Genomic DNA, 17,397 nt, shown 5'->3' with positions numbered 1-17,397 from the left:
CCACCAATAAAAACTGGGCGCCACCAGATAACTGAAAAATATTTTGAGTGTGGCGGAAAACAGCAAAACAACAACATAAAGTAGTAGAAATTCTTAAACATTGAATATGAATTTCATCGATTATATTTTTCTACCCAACTTTTATAAATATACAGTTAAGTACTTTGTACGTCAGGGATGATGTATTTCTGAATAGAAAGTTTGAATTATGATAAGATGGACAAGATTATGTATGTTGGGAGATCCTTATTTTGAATTATACTCCATTTTCTACGTATACATCGCAGTAGCCATGTTTAAATGGGGCCTTTCACCCTTAAATATAAGACAAAACAAAAATTTCTCGATTGAAAAGTAACTGAAAAATAAATAACATAATATCATCACCCAATAAGATCAATATTTGAATCTCTCTCTCTCTCTCTCTCTCTCTCTCTCTCTCTCTCTCTCTCTCTCTCTCTCTCTCTCTCTCTCTCTCTCTCTCTCTCTCTCTCCATACACTAGTACAGTTGTATATGTAAATTATGTATGCATGCGAAGTTTACGTACCAAAATGAATTCTCGATTTACAAATCTGAAACACTTTGACAAGTAAATCATACGGTATAAGGATTCATGCATAATACAAGGTAAATAGCTGATTGGCACTGGCTAAGGTTGTTACGGTATGTACAACACGGTGAGAACGTGTTTACTGTAGGAATACAAATGGAATATATAATGTTGTTTCATGGATTATGAAAAATGGGGAATTTTTAACTATACTTAAAGTATTTTCGGCAAGTGTACGTGTACATCTGTGGTCCTTTACAGATATCACGAGTAGACCCAGGTAAATAGTCGTTCACATTCGATGCGTTTTCATAGCATGCATGTAAAGAAAACTCATTCTGTTTATCTATCCAACACTTTTAGAATGCATTACTACTGTATGATATTTTTATTGCAATTTTGAGCACTGTATTCTGTTCTAAAACGTGATTGCATTTTTTTTATGCTCTATACCTTAGTATCAGAGCTTTATGTGTTACCTGTCGATACTACCCGCACAGGTAAATCGAAAACACTGATGTGAAGTGAAGCGAATAAAAACTCGTCACTTATATACCATGCACACCCTGATTCATTTTACAATAGAATATTCATCTAATATGGGGGATAAGCAGACCATTATGGCCGACATAGATAATTCTAAGTAATAATTCTATATTTATGAATTCATATCAGCTCTAAGTATTAAACTGGCCTGCACATAGGCACTGAAAATTTGCTTGTAATTAAAAAGTTTGGATGCAATAGTGGAAGTATATTTGTTGGAAATACAGGATGTATACTTGGAACTTCAAATATGGTGGAATACAAGACTGAACTTTTTATGATGGGAATGTTGCTTATACTGACGGCATTTATTCTTTTCTTTGTGAATTTGAGTTTAAGGAACAGGCACATGAGTCGGAAGAAATATCATTCATTCCACGCGGTGGTTTAAAGTGTCTGTGATGGACAACATTCAAAATCATAGAGTTCAGTCTATATCCTGGTGTTGAAAAACCGAAGTATGGACTAGCTTTCGCTTCTTCAAATAGGGTATCCAAAAGTCCCAATGGAACAGAGTCTATTGCGCGAATAGGATAAGGACCCAATTGTTCGTCGACGCAATGTAAAAGTGAATCAAGCGTGATATCGTGTATATTTGGACTTTTATACGAACGATGTCTGTGATTGCGTTTTCGTCTTTGTATATTTGGTAAAGTTCCATCACATTTACGTTATTTCCTTGTGGACTAATCATTTTTTCTACATTGTATACATTATCGTTGCATCGATATGGAAATATTGTACGTAGAGTCTGGGTGAAACAAGTGGAATTTTACATGAAATGTTTCTGACATATATTAAGTTTGTTCAAATCATGGTCCCCTGGGGGTAAGGTGGGGCCACAAGAGCGTATTAGAATTTGTGTATGGTGATATATAAATAGATACAGATAGATATATAGATAGATAGAGAGATAGATAGAGAGAGGGAGAGAGAGAGAGAGATGCAAAGAAACCAACAATTCGTTGTGTCATATATATATATATATATATATATATATATATATATATATATATATATTGATGATCAGATGGAGTTCAATCACGTATCATTTATTTCTCTACAGGCTGTTTCGTAAGGGGATAGTTTCCCCTCACTCGTCAGGAGAAAAACATGTACTCAGTCATATAGATGTTTTTCGTTAGATGTCATTTTTCTGTATAGACCAACTTCTGATGGTTAATATCAACATTGTAAATAATAAAGTATACCCTCGTGACGAAAATATAAAAACTTCATATATATGTAGGACAAAACATGACAATGTTACTTTTTCCGGAAAATTGTTTTCTTTTATTACGCTGAATTGATCTTTTACTTAAAGCACTTTAGAATAATTTAGAGTCCACATATGATTTACACCATTTATCGCACATCCGAGATGTTCGTGTTTAATACTCTGGTAACCGTTAATATCACTATCTATTCCGCCTGAGTATCAAACCCTTCTCAACTTTAAACATCCAAAATTGAACAAAACATTAAAACACTGGATATTTATTGTAGATGCTAATTTTTGCGACCCAATGCATATAATATCTGTCGCATTATGTTTCTCTGAAATGTGATCTAAAAACAAAATTGCATTTACTTTGTCAAAACTCGTCTTCAAATTTTGCTTTCAGATGAACGATTTCACATGTTGGTTCCAAATATCACGTATGTAGAGAGCATGGGAGAGAGAGAGAGAGAGAGAGAGAGAGAGAGAGAGAGAGAGAGAGAGAGAGAATTATCCATGAAATGAACCTGTAATTTTAGGGCACTGTGCTTTGAACGATGATGTAGTTAAATGCTGAAATTTCAATAATTCTGGAAAGCACTTCGAGGGCATATTAATGCTTTCAATCAAAGATGGTTTCCGATTTTGATATATATTTCTTTCATTTTAGTTGAAATACTCAGATTGGATCAAGAAACACAACTGCAATTGCTGAAGATAAAGTTTCTGTGTAAGTTTGTTTTATTATAATAATTTCTAGTCACAATCTAAGTTTCGTTAATAGGTGTAGGTAGTGACCTAATGTAATCCCTTCCCCATCGCCATGTGTCGTATGGCTTGTGACAAGATTTCAACACTTTGATTTTTTTAGACGTTTTATAATGAATGAACGATAAAACACTGTCAATAATTAATTATCGTAATTGCCATAACTCCTGTAAGCAATACAAAACAGAGAGGTGGGTAAACACGGACCCTGGATATACCAGAGGTGGAATCAGGTGCCTAGGGGGAGTAAGCATTCGCTCTCGAACGGTCACACCCGCCGTAATCCCTATATCCTGATCAGGTAAATGGAGTTTTTCGTAGTCAAAATCAGTGTGAGAAGAACGGCCTAACAATTGGCATGAAACACGCCAGACAGCATTTGACCCAATGATACGTTGTATTGGCAACTAAATCGTTATAACGACCATAGAATTTGCGAAATGCTGATTTTAAAGAAGGCTGTTGGAACCCATGCACCATCAAATTGTTTTTCAGTAGCCTGTTTCGATTTTAAAACTGGCGATACGCAGAACACGCTCTTTTGTATCGAATCAGTTGAGAGATGTAAACACTATATGAAGGTGATCATGCAATATTGCTACATAAATATGGGAAGTTGACGATGGAGAAGTTGAAATCATCTCGTTTCTCATAAAGTTGAATTGTTAGTTTGCCGTTAATATCTACTTTCAACACAATATATAAGTAGAAAGCAGAAGTGGACGACTCCGTGGTGTCTTTTATTTCAATGTCATGGGGATATGTTAGTCCCCGAGGGTCTCTACAGCCCAGTAGCTAAGTATTTCGTTACTAGCTTGAAAATACGGATGTATATTTAATTGCTGTTATAAAATTTAGAAATTCATTTCAAAATTAAGGATTATCTCCCTCATGCATAGCTCCTATCCTTAGACGAATTTGACTCCACATTTTTGGCACGCTGTTTTTGGCTATAATAGCTCTAAAACTTCATTGTTATTTCGGATTTCAAACATTTTACTTGAGTATCACTGAAGAGACATTATTTGTCGAAATGCGCATCTGGTGCATCAAAATTGGTACCGTATAAGTTTTACATTATGACCCCTTGGTCGAGGCCTCTGCTGGTGGACTGTTAGTACCCGAGGGTCTCTACAGCCCAGTAGCTAAGTACTTCGTTACTAGCTTGCAAATACGGATGTATATTTAATTGCTGTTATAAAATTTAGAAATTCATTTCAAAATTAAGGATTATCTCCCTCATGCATAGCACTTATCCTTAGACGAATTTGACTCCACATTTTTGGCACGCTGTTTTTGGCTATAATAGCTCTTAAACTTCATTGTTATTTTGGATTTCAAACATTTCGGTTGAGCATCACTGAAGAGACATTATTTGTCGAAATGCGCATCTGGTGCATCAAAATTGGTACCGTATAAGTTTTACATTATGACCCCTGGGTCGAGGCTTCTGCTGGTGGACTGTTAGTCTGCGAGGGTCTCTACAGCCCAGTAGCTAAGTACTTCGTTACTAGCTTGAAAATACGGATGTATATTTAATTGCTGTTATAAAATTTAGAAATTCATATAATATACATTTATTGCATGATAGTGAGGGAGATATGAAGATTTATTCATCCAAGGAAAATCATATTTCCCGAGGGCAACGCCCGAGGAAAATATATTTTTCTTGGGTGAATAAATCTCCATATCTCCCGAACATCCATGCAATAAATTGTTTATTATACCGAAACAAAGCAAGAATCAAAAGTGCATTTGAAATTGGAGTCCTCTCATCTATATACATTGTATGTAGCTGAGATCGTCCTAACGGTAACACCGCGCCGTCAACGCATTACGGTAGAAGGTACAAACAACGAAATACAGTGATAATCAGATATGATAACCAGTATTTGTATTTCCATTCTCCTTGAATGCTGATTAACTTGCTTGTTTTTGTATCAACCAAAACCATGCATTCAACTGTGTATCAGAGAATCGCACAGTAACTATGAAAATAGAATGACTCGGACTTATTGTGACGTCACAATACACTTCGTCTACCTTGACGTTAAATTTATGGAAAATGCACGAGGCTGCCCAAGGGGTAAATACTAGTATGATAGGGAGATACGATGATTGAGAGGGAGATATGAAGTTTTGTCATCCCTGGCACGTGACTGTCTAGACCAATTAGATTACAAAAACTTCTCATACTGAGCTATAATGATTAGCTAGGTTACATGAGGAATATGGTTTGGTTTCATCTGACAAAGTTTGCAACAACATTGTATTTGTAAGATTCATTATCACAACTGTAGTTTTAACGATCTTGGCATTAATTCCACTGTTGGCAATCCTACTTGCACTCCAACTTTTATTTCAAAAGATTGTATTTTTCAAAAACATGCTTCTGTACGCGTTTTAAACACATTTAAAATCCCAGTCAATGGGACGAATAGATATACTTTACCGTACCCATACTGGATTTTTAAAATTCTCAAAAGCCCTTACAACGATAGATAGCTGGATCTATTAAATGTCAGTTTCTGAAAGTTGTATCGCAACTCAGTTAAGCTATCCAAGAAAACTCACAGCGCTGTCATAAATGTACCTTTGTGCATTTCGCACCATATGATGTCACAATGAACAATTATGTCACATTGTAGTTTCTGATAGTTGTATCGCGGGGAAAGTGTCATAATATTTTGTCGTTGTTTACTACTGTTATGAAGTGATAACCTGTATACATGAAAACATTTCTTGTCAAATGATTATGTATTTTTCTTTTGCGATATCAAATCATTCTCCATTTTTAATTGATGATATGCACGAAGGTTTAATTCATATTATATTGTGACCTTGAATCGCCCTTAATCTGAATGAATGATGTGTTTGAAAATCACTTATGTACATAAATATTTTTTTTCTACAGAAACAGTGGCGAAGTTCAAGTTCTTCTGCTATAAAAAAAAATGAATTTTTCTGAAATATATTTTAGATATGTTTATGCGTTTTAAAAGTGCAGGGACAAATTTTTGTCATGTATATTAACGGTATGATTTATATAGAAATGTGGACAATCCCGGTAATTCGCTGATGACAGTTGATAAGCATGTTTAGTTTGAGTGTGCATTTGCTCCCAACAATTTTCATGGTGAGGATTTGTATTTATTTCTTAGTTTTAAAAATAAATTCAGCTGGTTATCCGCATGAACCTGAATTTCTGTTTACAAGTAGAGCCTCTTGCTGTTTTCAAAAAATGAAATGTTACGTGATATTCAACTGACATCAGTCACAGTTAACGTATGGGTAGTGTCATTTCGATGTTTAACCGTAACAAGTGTAATAATACCTGTGAATTTGAGGTGTAATCACATCTCATAATTGTAGTGCATTTTACTATGGAAGCCCTGACCCTATTTGCGGGATTGCTGGGGAATCGTAAGCTCCTATTCTAGATATGCGAATGTTTCTAATTTTCTTGTTTTACATAGTATTTGTTACATTTAATATTTTATGATTGTAAAATAGTTTTGATGGTTACTACGAAGTTGCGGCCAAACTTGACGCTTGTGTCAATTAGTTTTCTTGTGCGTACAGCAACTGATTTTTTCTTCGTAAACGCCTCTGTTCTTTCTATCAACACACTTAAAGAAATTATGCACAAAGGGTATTGATTTCGGCAATCGAATGGGTATTTATGTGGTATATCAAGATATGTCCAAGGGTCCGTGTTTGTCCAGCTTTTTATTTTGTAATCCTTGTGTGAGTTATGATATTGATCACTCTTCGTTATCTTCACTGACATGTTAAATATATCATTGCTTTGAAGTGTGAATGGAATGTCTCCGATTTACTATAGTTCAAATTTTACATTCTTTGATTTTACAAGAGTAGCTAAGTCGTGATGCAGTGTGAAAAACTGTTCTACCAGCATGGATTGTTTGTGTTTTATCTCATTAAAACTTTGTGTAAATTTCATTAAAGTTAGATAACATTCACTTCAATACATCCTATAAAGACGAAAGCTTGCGAAAATATCACAGTTGTTCACAAAATCCTATAGCCCCATTTGTCAGATAAAAGAAGACTTTAGTGTACCTTACCTAGAAATTGCAATGGACAAATAGTAACTTCTATATTTGATACTTTGTTGTGTGATACCTAGGTGACCGTAGGTCATGCACTTCTTGTAAAATAATCCAGTGCCATTCAAGACTAGAAATTCAAATTATCACACATACTTTTTATTTCTTTAGATGTTGCAGTTTTATCATATTTTCTGCGGCTGTACATTTCCTCTGGGCGGAACACACGATACGTGTTACAGTGGTCGGACAAAGCCGTGTTACTTGTGTTATGGACGTGTGGTGACGTGGAACGGAACCCTGGGCCTGCAAACACCAAGAGGCTCACTAGGTCCGAGATTCTACGCAAATTCCGAAGATTCACTCAAATGCAGTTACTGGAATTCATTTACAATGGGAGTGAAATGCCGAAACATCCCTTTAGGAAGCCTCCTCCAGGATGGAATGATGACAAGCCTGAAATTGAGTTCAAAAACATTTCAAATACAAAGTCTGGTGAAGAAGAAATCTTTGATAAGATGTTATGTTTAATAGAGAAGAAACAGATTCCGTTACCACACGAATGGGTTGATATTTTGAGGCATTACAACAACTTAAAGGCAAAACGTAATGAAGAAGCAAGTAAAACAGCGATGGAACAATGGATGCTGGAGGAGGACATCCTTCGATTTCTTCCGAAGATTACAGAATATGTTGGAAAAACGGATAGTCTACATGAAAAAATTTACAATCTTTCCAAAATCATCGCATTGAAAGTAAGGATTACCAGTAACTTGATACACACAGATATCATTCATATATATATGTTTACCCAACTATCTATTTTGTATTGCTTGTAGGAGTTATGAGATTGATCACTCTTCGTTATCTTCACCTTACATATATATATATATATATATATATATATATATATATATATATCGCATATTCTGTACAAAAATGTCAATATTTTCTTGTCACTTTTGTGCACTGATGTTGATGCTGTCAGAGTCATGATTTTGATTTAAGTTGCTGTTTGGAGTATTTGCAACACGTTCCTGAGCACAAATATATTTGGATGTGGGAAAAAGAATTTAGAATTGAAATGGGCATAAAAAGACTGGCCCATTTGTAATGAGATTTCCCCCATTATCTGGATTGTTGACTAGGTGGAAACCTAGTCTTAAATTATGTAGACACATAAGACCTTAGAACTTAACACCATAGATAAATGCGGAAACGTAATGCTTGAGAACCATGATAGCTATAATTTTTTTGCGAAAACGTAACAACACTTTTTGCTGAAAAGTAAGCATAACATTTTTCAAAGTTTGAGAAAAAGTAATAAGTTAATATCTCAAAAATGTTCAGTGTATTGAAATAACCCAAGGTATGTGTAGGCTATGGACTGACATTTTCAGAATCTCGGATCAGTTCTTCATAATAAAAGTCTGTAAATTCACATTTGAACTTCGGCCGGTTCTAGCAATTAATGTTCACTTGTATCACACTGCCATTTGCATCAAATTTGAATGTTAAACATTATTATCATTACTGATACTACATTGTTTACCCTCTTCGTAAGTGAATCCAAAAATAACGTTCAAATGATAGCACCTATAGCATACTTGTTTATCTCTTAATATTGAAGAGTTCTTAGATGTTTGTTCAATGTTCACTAATCCCGCACGAGTCATAGGGACTCTGCTGTGCCGAACGTTCCACCAGCAGGCTACACTGTTGTGGACATATCCCTGGGTCATGGAGAACAACTTCTTGGACTATTCAGTGTTGTTGTTTGCTCATTTCTTTCTGCCTTACATGTATGTTTGTAGATCAGATGATTCTCAAATACATTTTAGTAATTATTCTGTTACTGTATTTCGGCATGCTTGAACAAAACATGATCACCTCTTTAAGGTACATTTTGCTGAGGCTGTTTTAATGCTATCAATGACAAAAGACTTTTCTCGCTTGTTATTTATGTTATAAAAAAAATCAATTAGCATAAGAAATTTTATGATAAAAAATATCGGCAACCGGTGCAAAGCATTCATTTTACATACCAAAGACACAAATTTAGACCATGTCGAAATAACTATACTCCATGTTAGAACGATTATCGATTTTTAGGTAGGCAACCAATTAGATTCTATGAGTCCCACACAGTCATTGCAGGTGTAGATTAGATTTTTAATTGTGAACGAAGCCTGATTAGCTATAACCAGACTCTACAGATATATCAGTAAATATTATAATTTTACCATTAGAAGTGATGTAGCTTATATCTGCTGAAATAAAACACTTTTGACATTGTTTCAGATTCACGTTCCCTAACTCTATTAAATTATTTATTTTAGTCTAGTCTGTCGCATGGTGTTTCTGACCGTTCATGTTCATGTGTTGAGAATTGGCGTGAAGAAGGTGGATTTTCCCCAACTAATGTTCCGACAATCTCTGACACATTTGACACAAACAGCGAAGTATCCAACTCTTCGACAGTAAGTAGCCATACCTTACATGATCATTATGATATGCTATAGAACATTTATAAATCTCCCCCGGGATACCATACAATAATCAAAGTCCAAATAAGAAAAGTTTGTGAATTATTTACGTCCCCTTCGAGACGTTTTCAGTCAAATAATCTTTCGGATAAGTGCCACAATAGATTTATTCTGGTTAACAAAAGAAAACACCTCTTAGTTCGGATCTGTTTTTAAACTTTGCATAAAGCTCAACCAAAATCGTTATCCCAGTTTTGTCGGGTTTTCGTGAATTTCGACCTGAAGGCAGGGTTGCCCCCTAAACATATCATTGTAAACTGTTATTGATAGTGTAACCTATCAGAATATAAATGAAAAACAATCTTACTGCAGGCCTGCCTTGAAGGAGTTCAAAGCCAACATTCATGTCAAAATCGGTATATAATCCACAGAGTCTGAGATTTCATTGAGGTGTTCAATAAAGTCTGATTTGATATACCATGCTAATTTCATTCTTAACAAAATATGTCTAATATCATGACGATATTCTAAAAATAAGGTTTAATTGGTAAAAGGTAATTTAAAGACGGGGAGCATTATTATAATCACTTCATTTTCAACCAATCGAAGTAACATGCTTTTCGTAGTTTCTATGAATTTGTCTTCTTTCTTTGAAGAAGAAACGCCCTGCATCAAATTCTGTTAAAGCCGTAGCTGACACACAGGGGGTATGTTGAGTTATCAAGGAATCAAATGTATTAAAACTATCAATTTTATATAAATTTATAACTTTTTAAATTTGCAATTTTATCTCATATCCTTGAATCACTTCTACTCGTTCAGATTTCAGACACAAAAAAGTTCAGGAGAAATAAGGATGATCCTGAGGTAATGTAACCATAACTTCAAACCGGTAAATCGTATGCTTTTTATTAATTATTTCTACGCACTCACTTCTGACTTATACGACTCGTCATAGGCATTTCTTTTCTTTTCTGTGTGAGTGTGATATTTCATTGAGGTACTCAATAAAGTCTGATTTGATATTGATTGTGGCGTCGGTGGACTAGTGGTTAGGCCGTCAGACTCTCGACCGAAAGGTCGTGGGTTCGAGTCCTGGCCGCGGCAGGGCTGACGTTGTGTCCTTGGGAAAGGCACTTTACATGAATTTCCTCACTCCACCCAAGTGTAAAAGGGGTACCTGGCTATAGACAGTGAAATATATTGTTAGAATGTTAGTGCTCTAGCGCTTGTAATGGCAGCTTTCACTGTATGCTTCCTAGGAGGCTGAGACAGTTATAGATTGATATAAGGTCTGCCGGGGTAATAATGTACATTGATTATTGTAAAGAGCTTTGAACAGCATACGCTGGAAAAGGGGCTATATAAAACCAATCATTATTATTATATGCCATGCTCATTTCATTGTTAACAAAGATATGTCTAATATTACGACTATATTCTAAAACTAAGGTTTAATTAGTAAAATGTAATTTAATGAGAAGGGGTCATGATTATAACCACTTCATTTTTAACCAATCAAAGTTACATGCTTTTCGTACTTTCTATAAATTTGTTTTCTTTCTTGGAAGAAGAAACGTCCTGCATCAAATTCAGTTAAAGACGTAGCTGACACCCAGGGGGTATGTTGAGTTATCTAGGAATCAAATGTATCAAAACTATCAATTTTATATAATTTTTATCTCATACATGTGGTGTATATTGCAAGTGGGATAAAGCATTGTTTGATAAAGCACTTTCGGTCTGAACTACTTTTTGACACTGCCCCCGCTTGGATGACATATTTTCTGTGTTGATGCATATCGATGCTTGAAATAAAGCGTATACCTTGTTATTCTGTATTTATATAGAATTCATTTTAAAGCAAAATTAAAATGATATTGCCCCCACTGATGTATAATGCAAGTTACCGGCCATAGAAATCTCAACTCGATCAATAACTACTTAAAAATATTACGATATGAAAACAAAGAGATGTCCACACTATTATCATCAACAAGGAATCAACCGCCTACTGGACAGGCCTAATCGAAAGTACCTCGACATGCTGCGGTACCAAGCATTCACAAGCACAGTCTCTTTTCTCTGGAGCTATATTGAATGTAATAAATCTCCACAGCTTTACTTCTTAACTTACTAAAGTGTCTCAGGATTTCCTCTCGTCCTCAGATTCAAAGAAACCATGTGAATAAAATCCAAATACACAAACACTTCCACTTTTGATTGTAAACTGTTGAACATTCTAATAACGCTGCATCAAAATATTAGGCCTAATTTCAATGATCGTTATTACACATGTTTATGTCAAAAAGACAGCGACAACAAACTTCTACCAGAAGGTCAGGCCTACGTCAAAAAATAAATACCCTGTCAATAGTTGTGATTTTGTTGGAATAGTAAAACCATTATTGATGATAAAGAATATCCCTTCTAAAACAATTTTCATCCATGGTTTCTGTAATAAAAATGCCCTTTGTAATATACATGAATCGATTATAAGCGCACTGTTTTTTGGGGGTTTTTTTCTCGCGTAAGGAAGATTAATAAGTACGACGCCTGAGCCACGGATTCAAAACAAATTCAATCCGCTGTTTCTACCCTATTGGGTTTCATCTCAAAATTAAGCGAAAAGAAAATGTATGAGATAAATAGAACATCTATAATTGCGTATTTTGATATTTTGGTTTATCCAACGAGTTGATACGGTGTATCTATTCGCTCAGCAAGCCTCGCGAATAAATACACCATATCAACTCGTTGGATAAACCAAATATCAAAACACGCGATGTAGATATCCGCTATATAATTTTTATAATTGCAATTTTATCTCATATCCTTGAATCACTTCTACTCGTTCAGATTTCAGACACAGAAAAGTTCAAGAGAAATAAGGATGATCCTGAGGTAATGTAACCATAACTTCAAACCGGTAAATCGTATGCTTTTTATTAATTATTTCTACGCACTCACTTCTGACTTATACGACTCGTTATAGGCAGTTTTTCTGTGTGAGTGTATGTTGGGCTCTATGGTTTTATCCGGGTACTCCGGCTAACCCCACACTCATAATCCCCTCACACCAATATTTGGGCAGACCCCACTGAAAATTTATCTGATCTCTCGTGCTAGTATGGCATTTGCTATCTAATCCGAAAATTAGTATTTTATTTACAATTTTACTCTATACTTTCTGAGGAAAGATGTAAGAGAAAAGTAGAATAAGGGGTAAACTTTATGTTAGATAGATATTTGCGTAGTTGATAGTTTTCTATGTTTTAATCTAGAAATGCATGTCAAATCAACAACAAAACCTGGATATGCAAGGAGAATACCAATCTGGATCTGTATACGATACTGAAGGGGATCCTGATACCCAACCGTCCTTGGAGGTCCCAACAGATGGCTGCATGGTACAAAATGCAAATCTTTCCGATGCCGAGGATGAGCTGTTGAAGGTACATGAATCAATAGAATTTTTATTTAGATATTGTAGAGTGCATTATATCTTAGTAATACTTGAATTCGCCTTGATAGTTAAATATCCAAATTGACATGGATATGTAAAACGCATATTGGTCTGTAATGTTGATGTCCATAATTAACTGCAATCGCATAATATGACACGAGTATACATTTACCATCTTTTATTATCATATACATATGTATATGGTACATTCGTGAGATACATAAATGGACAGATATCGGCCGCATTATTGGTGTTGGGGGGGGGGTAACTGAGGAGTCGCCCAGTGGGCCTGTTTAATTTATTTTGTAAGAAGTACACTAGTGGCCCGAGTAAAACATTCAGAGCCCAGATCCGAACGATCACCAGCTTATAAAGAGATAAGTGATCACGCGGACCCACCCTTTTCATCCGGTCTCCTGCAGTGCTACCTGGTTTGGAACTTGTCCTGTGGGACATATGCTTAAGACGATAACATGCTTATACACTGTAGCATCACCTCACTTCAGTGAGGAAGATGTGGCTCTAAGCCTCCCCGGTGTTGGTCCCACTTCAGCAGATTAACTTTGTTTAACTTGTTAAGACTTTTGGTCCAATAAATTGCCCCCTTCTGTAGAAGCACGTAGAGGGAGACGCCCGGGTTTTGAAGCAGAAACAGTCATCACATACCATTATCGACTCCTCAGTTGGAGCACAGACATTGGGACAATGTTCGCCACAAAATAAAGACAAAAAATTCTCAACACCTCTTTTGTCATATTTCAATTGCCTCCGCCGAATTTCAGACCTTTTGTACGAAAGTCAATTTCAAATACCCAGATTAGCTGACGTATATTGTGGTAATAAAAGCACCTTGGAATTTGCATAGAACCACTATACACAGGTAAATTTATAACGAGTTGACATATCACTTGATTGTACCGACTAGTTAACACGTTCTTTGTTTTGACTTTATCCAGCTCGCATTTTTATTTGCTTTTCATTTCTATGTAAATATTATATCGTCCTGAATAAGGGACTGGCCACCCTAAAAATTTGACAATTAAAGAATATGAAAACAATTATTGGATATACATGCAAAACCATGTATCTGAGTGAGTGTTCAATACTTTAATGCAGAAATGTGTGTCAAATCAACAGCAAAGCCCAGATATGCATAAAGAATTCATAGACGACACTGCAGGACCTTCTGATGTTCAATCGTCCTTGGAGGTTCCAACAAATAACAAAAAGTTAAATCTTTTACACAGTTCCGATGACGAGGATGAAGAACTGTGGAAGGTATTATTTGATTTTCTGATTAAGAAATTGTAGACTGCATTTTAAAGCAATTATTAACGTTTACTCAATGATTTATCATTATCGTAGGAAACAGACGAAATATTTGGAGATGTAACGCTTTCGGTCAATGATTTTTATCAGGTAAATAAATTTTGCTATTTGAATTATTCATTCATATTCCATCCTCCGATGAAGATTTACGATCAAATGTTAAGCGCACATTTGTACATATTATAGATGATATCTACATAATAATTTATTACAGGTCACAATGGTTCCCATTTTCTTACGAATGTATCTAGAAGATGAACCCTACGCTCACCCATCGAATGAAATGGTTGAATTGTGCCTACAGATTCTGAACAAAGTCTTTTGATAGAATTTTAATATCAATATGAGGCTGCTTTCTCATGGTATTTGCATGAGTTTCAAACTCTAAAGAGACCTTTCAAAATGAAAACAAAAACAAATACATAATTTTTCAGCTGTTTTCATTCATTGCTGTAAAAATGAACGGCCTCACATTTTTTGTAAAGTATTCCGTTTTGCTTATATAGAGGAATGTGTATGAATATAGAGAAGGATAGATATATAGATAAACAACATTATTCTCTCCTGATTATCTAGATTCTATATAAAATCAAGTGATGTGTAAATATATGTATATTTATATATAACATGTGTTGATGTTTGATGAGAAAACAATTAATGATATTGTTACTTAATATCTATGATCGATAAGCTTTATAAATTCATACTTTCTGGAAATATTGCTGTGTGATGGTTTGGGATTAACTTTTATATGATGATGGTCATTTTTATCATAGCAATGTGTATAATTATGTGACATAATGCTTGATGTATTAAATACACAGATAATATTACATTGCAACATCTGTTTCACACCCCTTATCAACCCGAGACTCCAATATCAGTCTGAGAGTCCACGGTCCTCCGGCTGATATTGCTCGAAGGTTGGGATATGGTGTGTGATACAGATATTGAAATGTATTATTGCTTTCATACATGTATATATTTGAAATTAGAATCCACAATTGAATTATATCTATATTCTTTTTTAATCATTAAACATGTCGTTTTGTTGAATATCTGTTTTTCATCATTATACCTACAGTAATAGGATTCCTTTCTCTATCAATTAGAAAATGTCGTCTGTTTCCAAGCAAAAAAATACGCGGTAATCCGAATGAAAACTACAGGTGTTGTTCCACAAGGTAAAATAAAAGGTGATAATACAGGGCAAGTGTCTTTGTTCATATTAGGAATACTTTGATTGATTGATTGTATATTGTTTAAGGTTCCTCCCGAGAATTTTTCACTTATATAGAGACGTCACCATTACCGGTAAAGGGCTGTAAAATTTAGGCCTATGCTCTGCCTTTCTAAACATACAATACGCACATATGGGAAAATTCTTCAATACTACTTTAAACAGATGTGCATACTTGTATTATAAATATTCCCCCGCACGACGAATTTTATTGCATATGCAAATGTAAACTACGTTCATAGTGACGGAGATAATAATTTCACTGGACTTTTGAAAATTTGATCTGTAAAACCTCTTACGATGTCTACGCAATTAGATGTAACCTTTGTGGACCGATTTATTTCCGGAAATCTAAAGGATCAGTAAATAAAAGAATGAATGCTAAAACAGGATTCAAATTTGCCAATACTATAGGGTTATTGAACTTATATCGGTGAATATTGGCACGAGTTGGCTGTGAAAATGCTTGCGAGTGCATTTTGACAGCCAACGAGTGCCAATATTCACCTATATAAGTTCAATAACCCTTTTATTATATAGCTAAAGTATTTGGTTGTTAAGTTATATCTATTTTCACTCAAACTACTCCAAAATAGACGAGAATTCATCAATATTGCCAGTGTGCAATAACAGCATGCATTTCTTAACTGTTCAATATTTAACCCGTCATTAATGCATGAAGCAAACTGATTTTGTAAATGGGGACATCATAATTTATGTAGAGTAAAACATAAATATCAAATACCGGCTCTGTCAGATTCGGAGGACCGTGGTCTGCCATTTTGGCTTGTTTACATCGTTACGGTAATTGATATTGAACGCTCATACTCGGAATGTTTCGGGCGCATACAATTTACGCAGTGCAAAGTTAGCGTTCAATAAATTCTCAGGATATTGAACGCTTACATTCTCTAGATTCTACGCAGATTTTATAATAGACTATTTATTAGCTATATAATAAAGACTATTATTGGACAAATGCTGTCTGAAGTGTTTCATGCCCATTGTTAGGCCGTTCTTGGCACACTGATTTTGACTATGGATAACTCCATTTACCTGATCAATATATAGGGCTCACGGCTGGTGTGACCGGTCGACAGGGGATGCGTGCTCCTCCTAGGCACCTGATCCCACCTCTGGTGTGTCCAGCGGTCCGTGTTCGCCCAACTCTCTATTTTATATCACTTATAGGAGTTATGAGATTCATCACTGTTCGTTATCTTAACCTTTCATAGATCACTGTTCGTTATCTTCACCTTTCATCGAATCGACATATGAATGAAAATTATTATTGCCAATAGATAATACCTTCAAATATATATATATATATATAGAGAGAGAGAGAGAGAGAGAGAGAGAGAGAGAGAGAGAGAGAGAGAGAGCGATACATGTAGAGATGCATAGTAATAAACACGACTGAAGAAGACCGGTAACAAGGTCGAAATATTTCTAGAAAGTGTTAAGAGGGTTTTTTTTTAGATTTGACTTTGAAAAAAGAGACTTTATATATATATATATATAGAGAGAGAGAGAGGGGGGGGGGGTCAGTGGTAGAGTTGGGAGATTATATGAGTTGAAGTCCTGCTCGCGTCAGGATCACTTTTAACATAGAACAGAAATATAGGGTCTTTCAAATATGACCTTAAAAGGTGGTAGGCGCTATAATGTAAAACTTATACGATACCAATTTTGATGCACCAGATGCGCATTTCGACAAATAA

The 17,397-nt window shown here is 35.1% G+C and overlaps 1 protein-coding gene across 2 annotated transcripts in view; it reads left to right on the top strand.

The window, feature by feature from the left end:
* The window catches only part of LOC125654927 (uncharacterized), a 60,286-nt gene extending 44,794 nt beyond the window's left edge, over positions 1 to 15,492 (top strand). Inside the window, exons 2-13 of one of the 2 annotated variants that reach the window (XM_056143712.1) lie at positions 2,724 to 2,757; positions 2,988 to 3,047; positions 7,327 to 7,910; positions 9,495 to 9,635; positions 10,298 to 10,348; positions 10,464 to 10,508; positions 11,213 to 11,263; positions 12,501 to 12,545; positions 12,926 to 13,096; positions 14,224 to 14,385; positions 14,473 to 14,526; positions 14,651 to 15,492. In XM_056143712.1, the coding sequence (XP_055999687.1) occupies positions 2,724 to 2,757; positions 2,988 to 3,047; positions 7,327 to 7,910; positions 9,495 to 9,635; positions 10,298 to 10,348; positions 10,464 to 10,508; positions 11,213 to 11,263; positions 12,501 to 12,545; positions 12,926 to 13,096; positions 14,224 to 14,385; positions 14,473 to 14,526; positions 14,651 to 14,761 (1,509 nt within the window). In that variant the 3' untranslated portion in view covers positions 14,762 to 15,492. The remainder of the gene's footprint in view (positions 1 to 2,723; positions 2,758 to 2,987; positions 3,048 to 7,326; positions 7,911 to 9,494; positions 9,636 to 10,297; positions 10,349 to 10,463; positions 10,509 to 11,212; positions 11,264 to 12,500; positions 12,546 to 12,925; positions 13,097 to 14,223; positions 14,386 to 14,472; positions 14,527 to 14,650) is intronic. The other variant, XM_056143711.1, reaches the window with a different exon arrangement.
* The last annotated feature ends 1,905 nt before the right edge of the window (positions 15,493 to 17,397 follow it).

The sequence above is a fragment of the Ostrea edulis genome, chromosome 7, assembly GCF_947568905.1.
Source record: "Ostrea edulis chromosome 7, xbOstEdul1.1, whole genome shotgun sequence".
In the NCBI taxonomy this organism is placed as follows: domain Eukaryota; kingdom Metazoa; phylum Mollusca; class Bivalvia; order Ostreida; family Ostreidae; genus Ostrea; species Ostrea edulis.
This window is presented reverse-complemented; position numbering and strand designations above follow the sequence as displayed.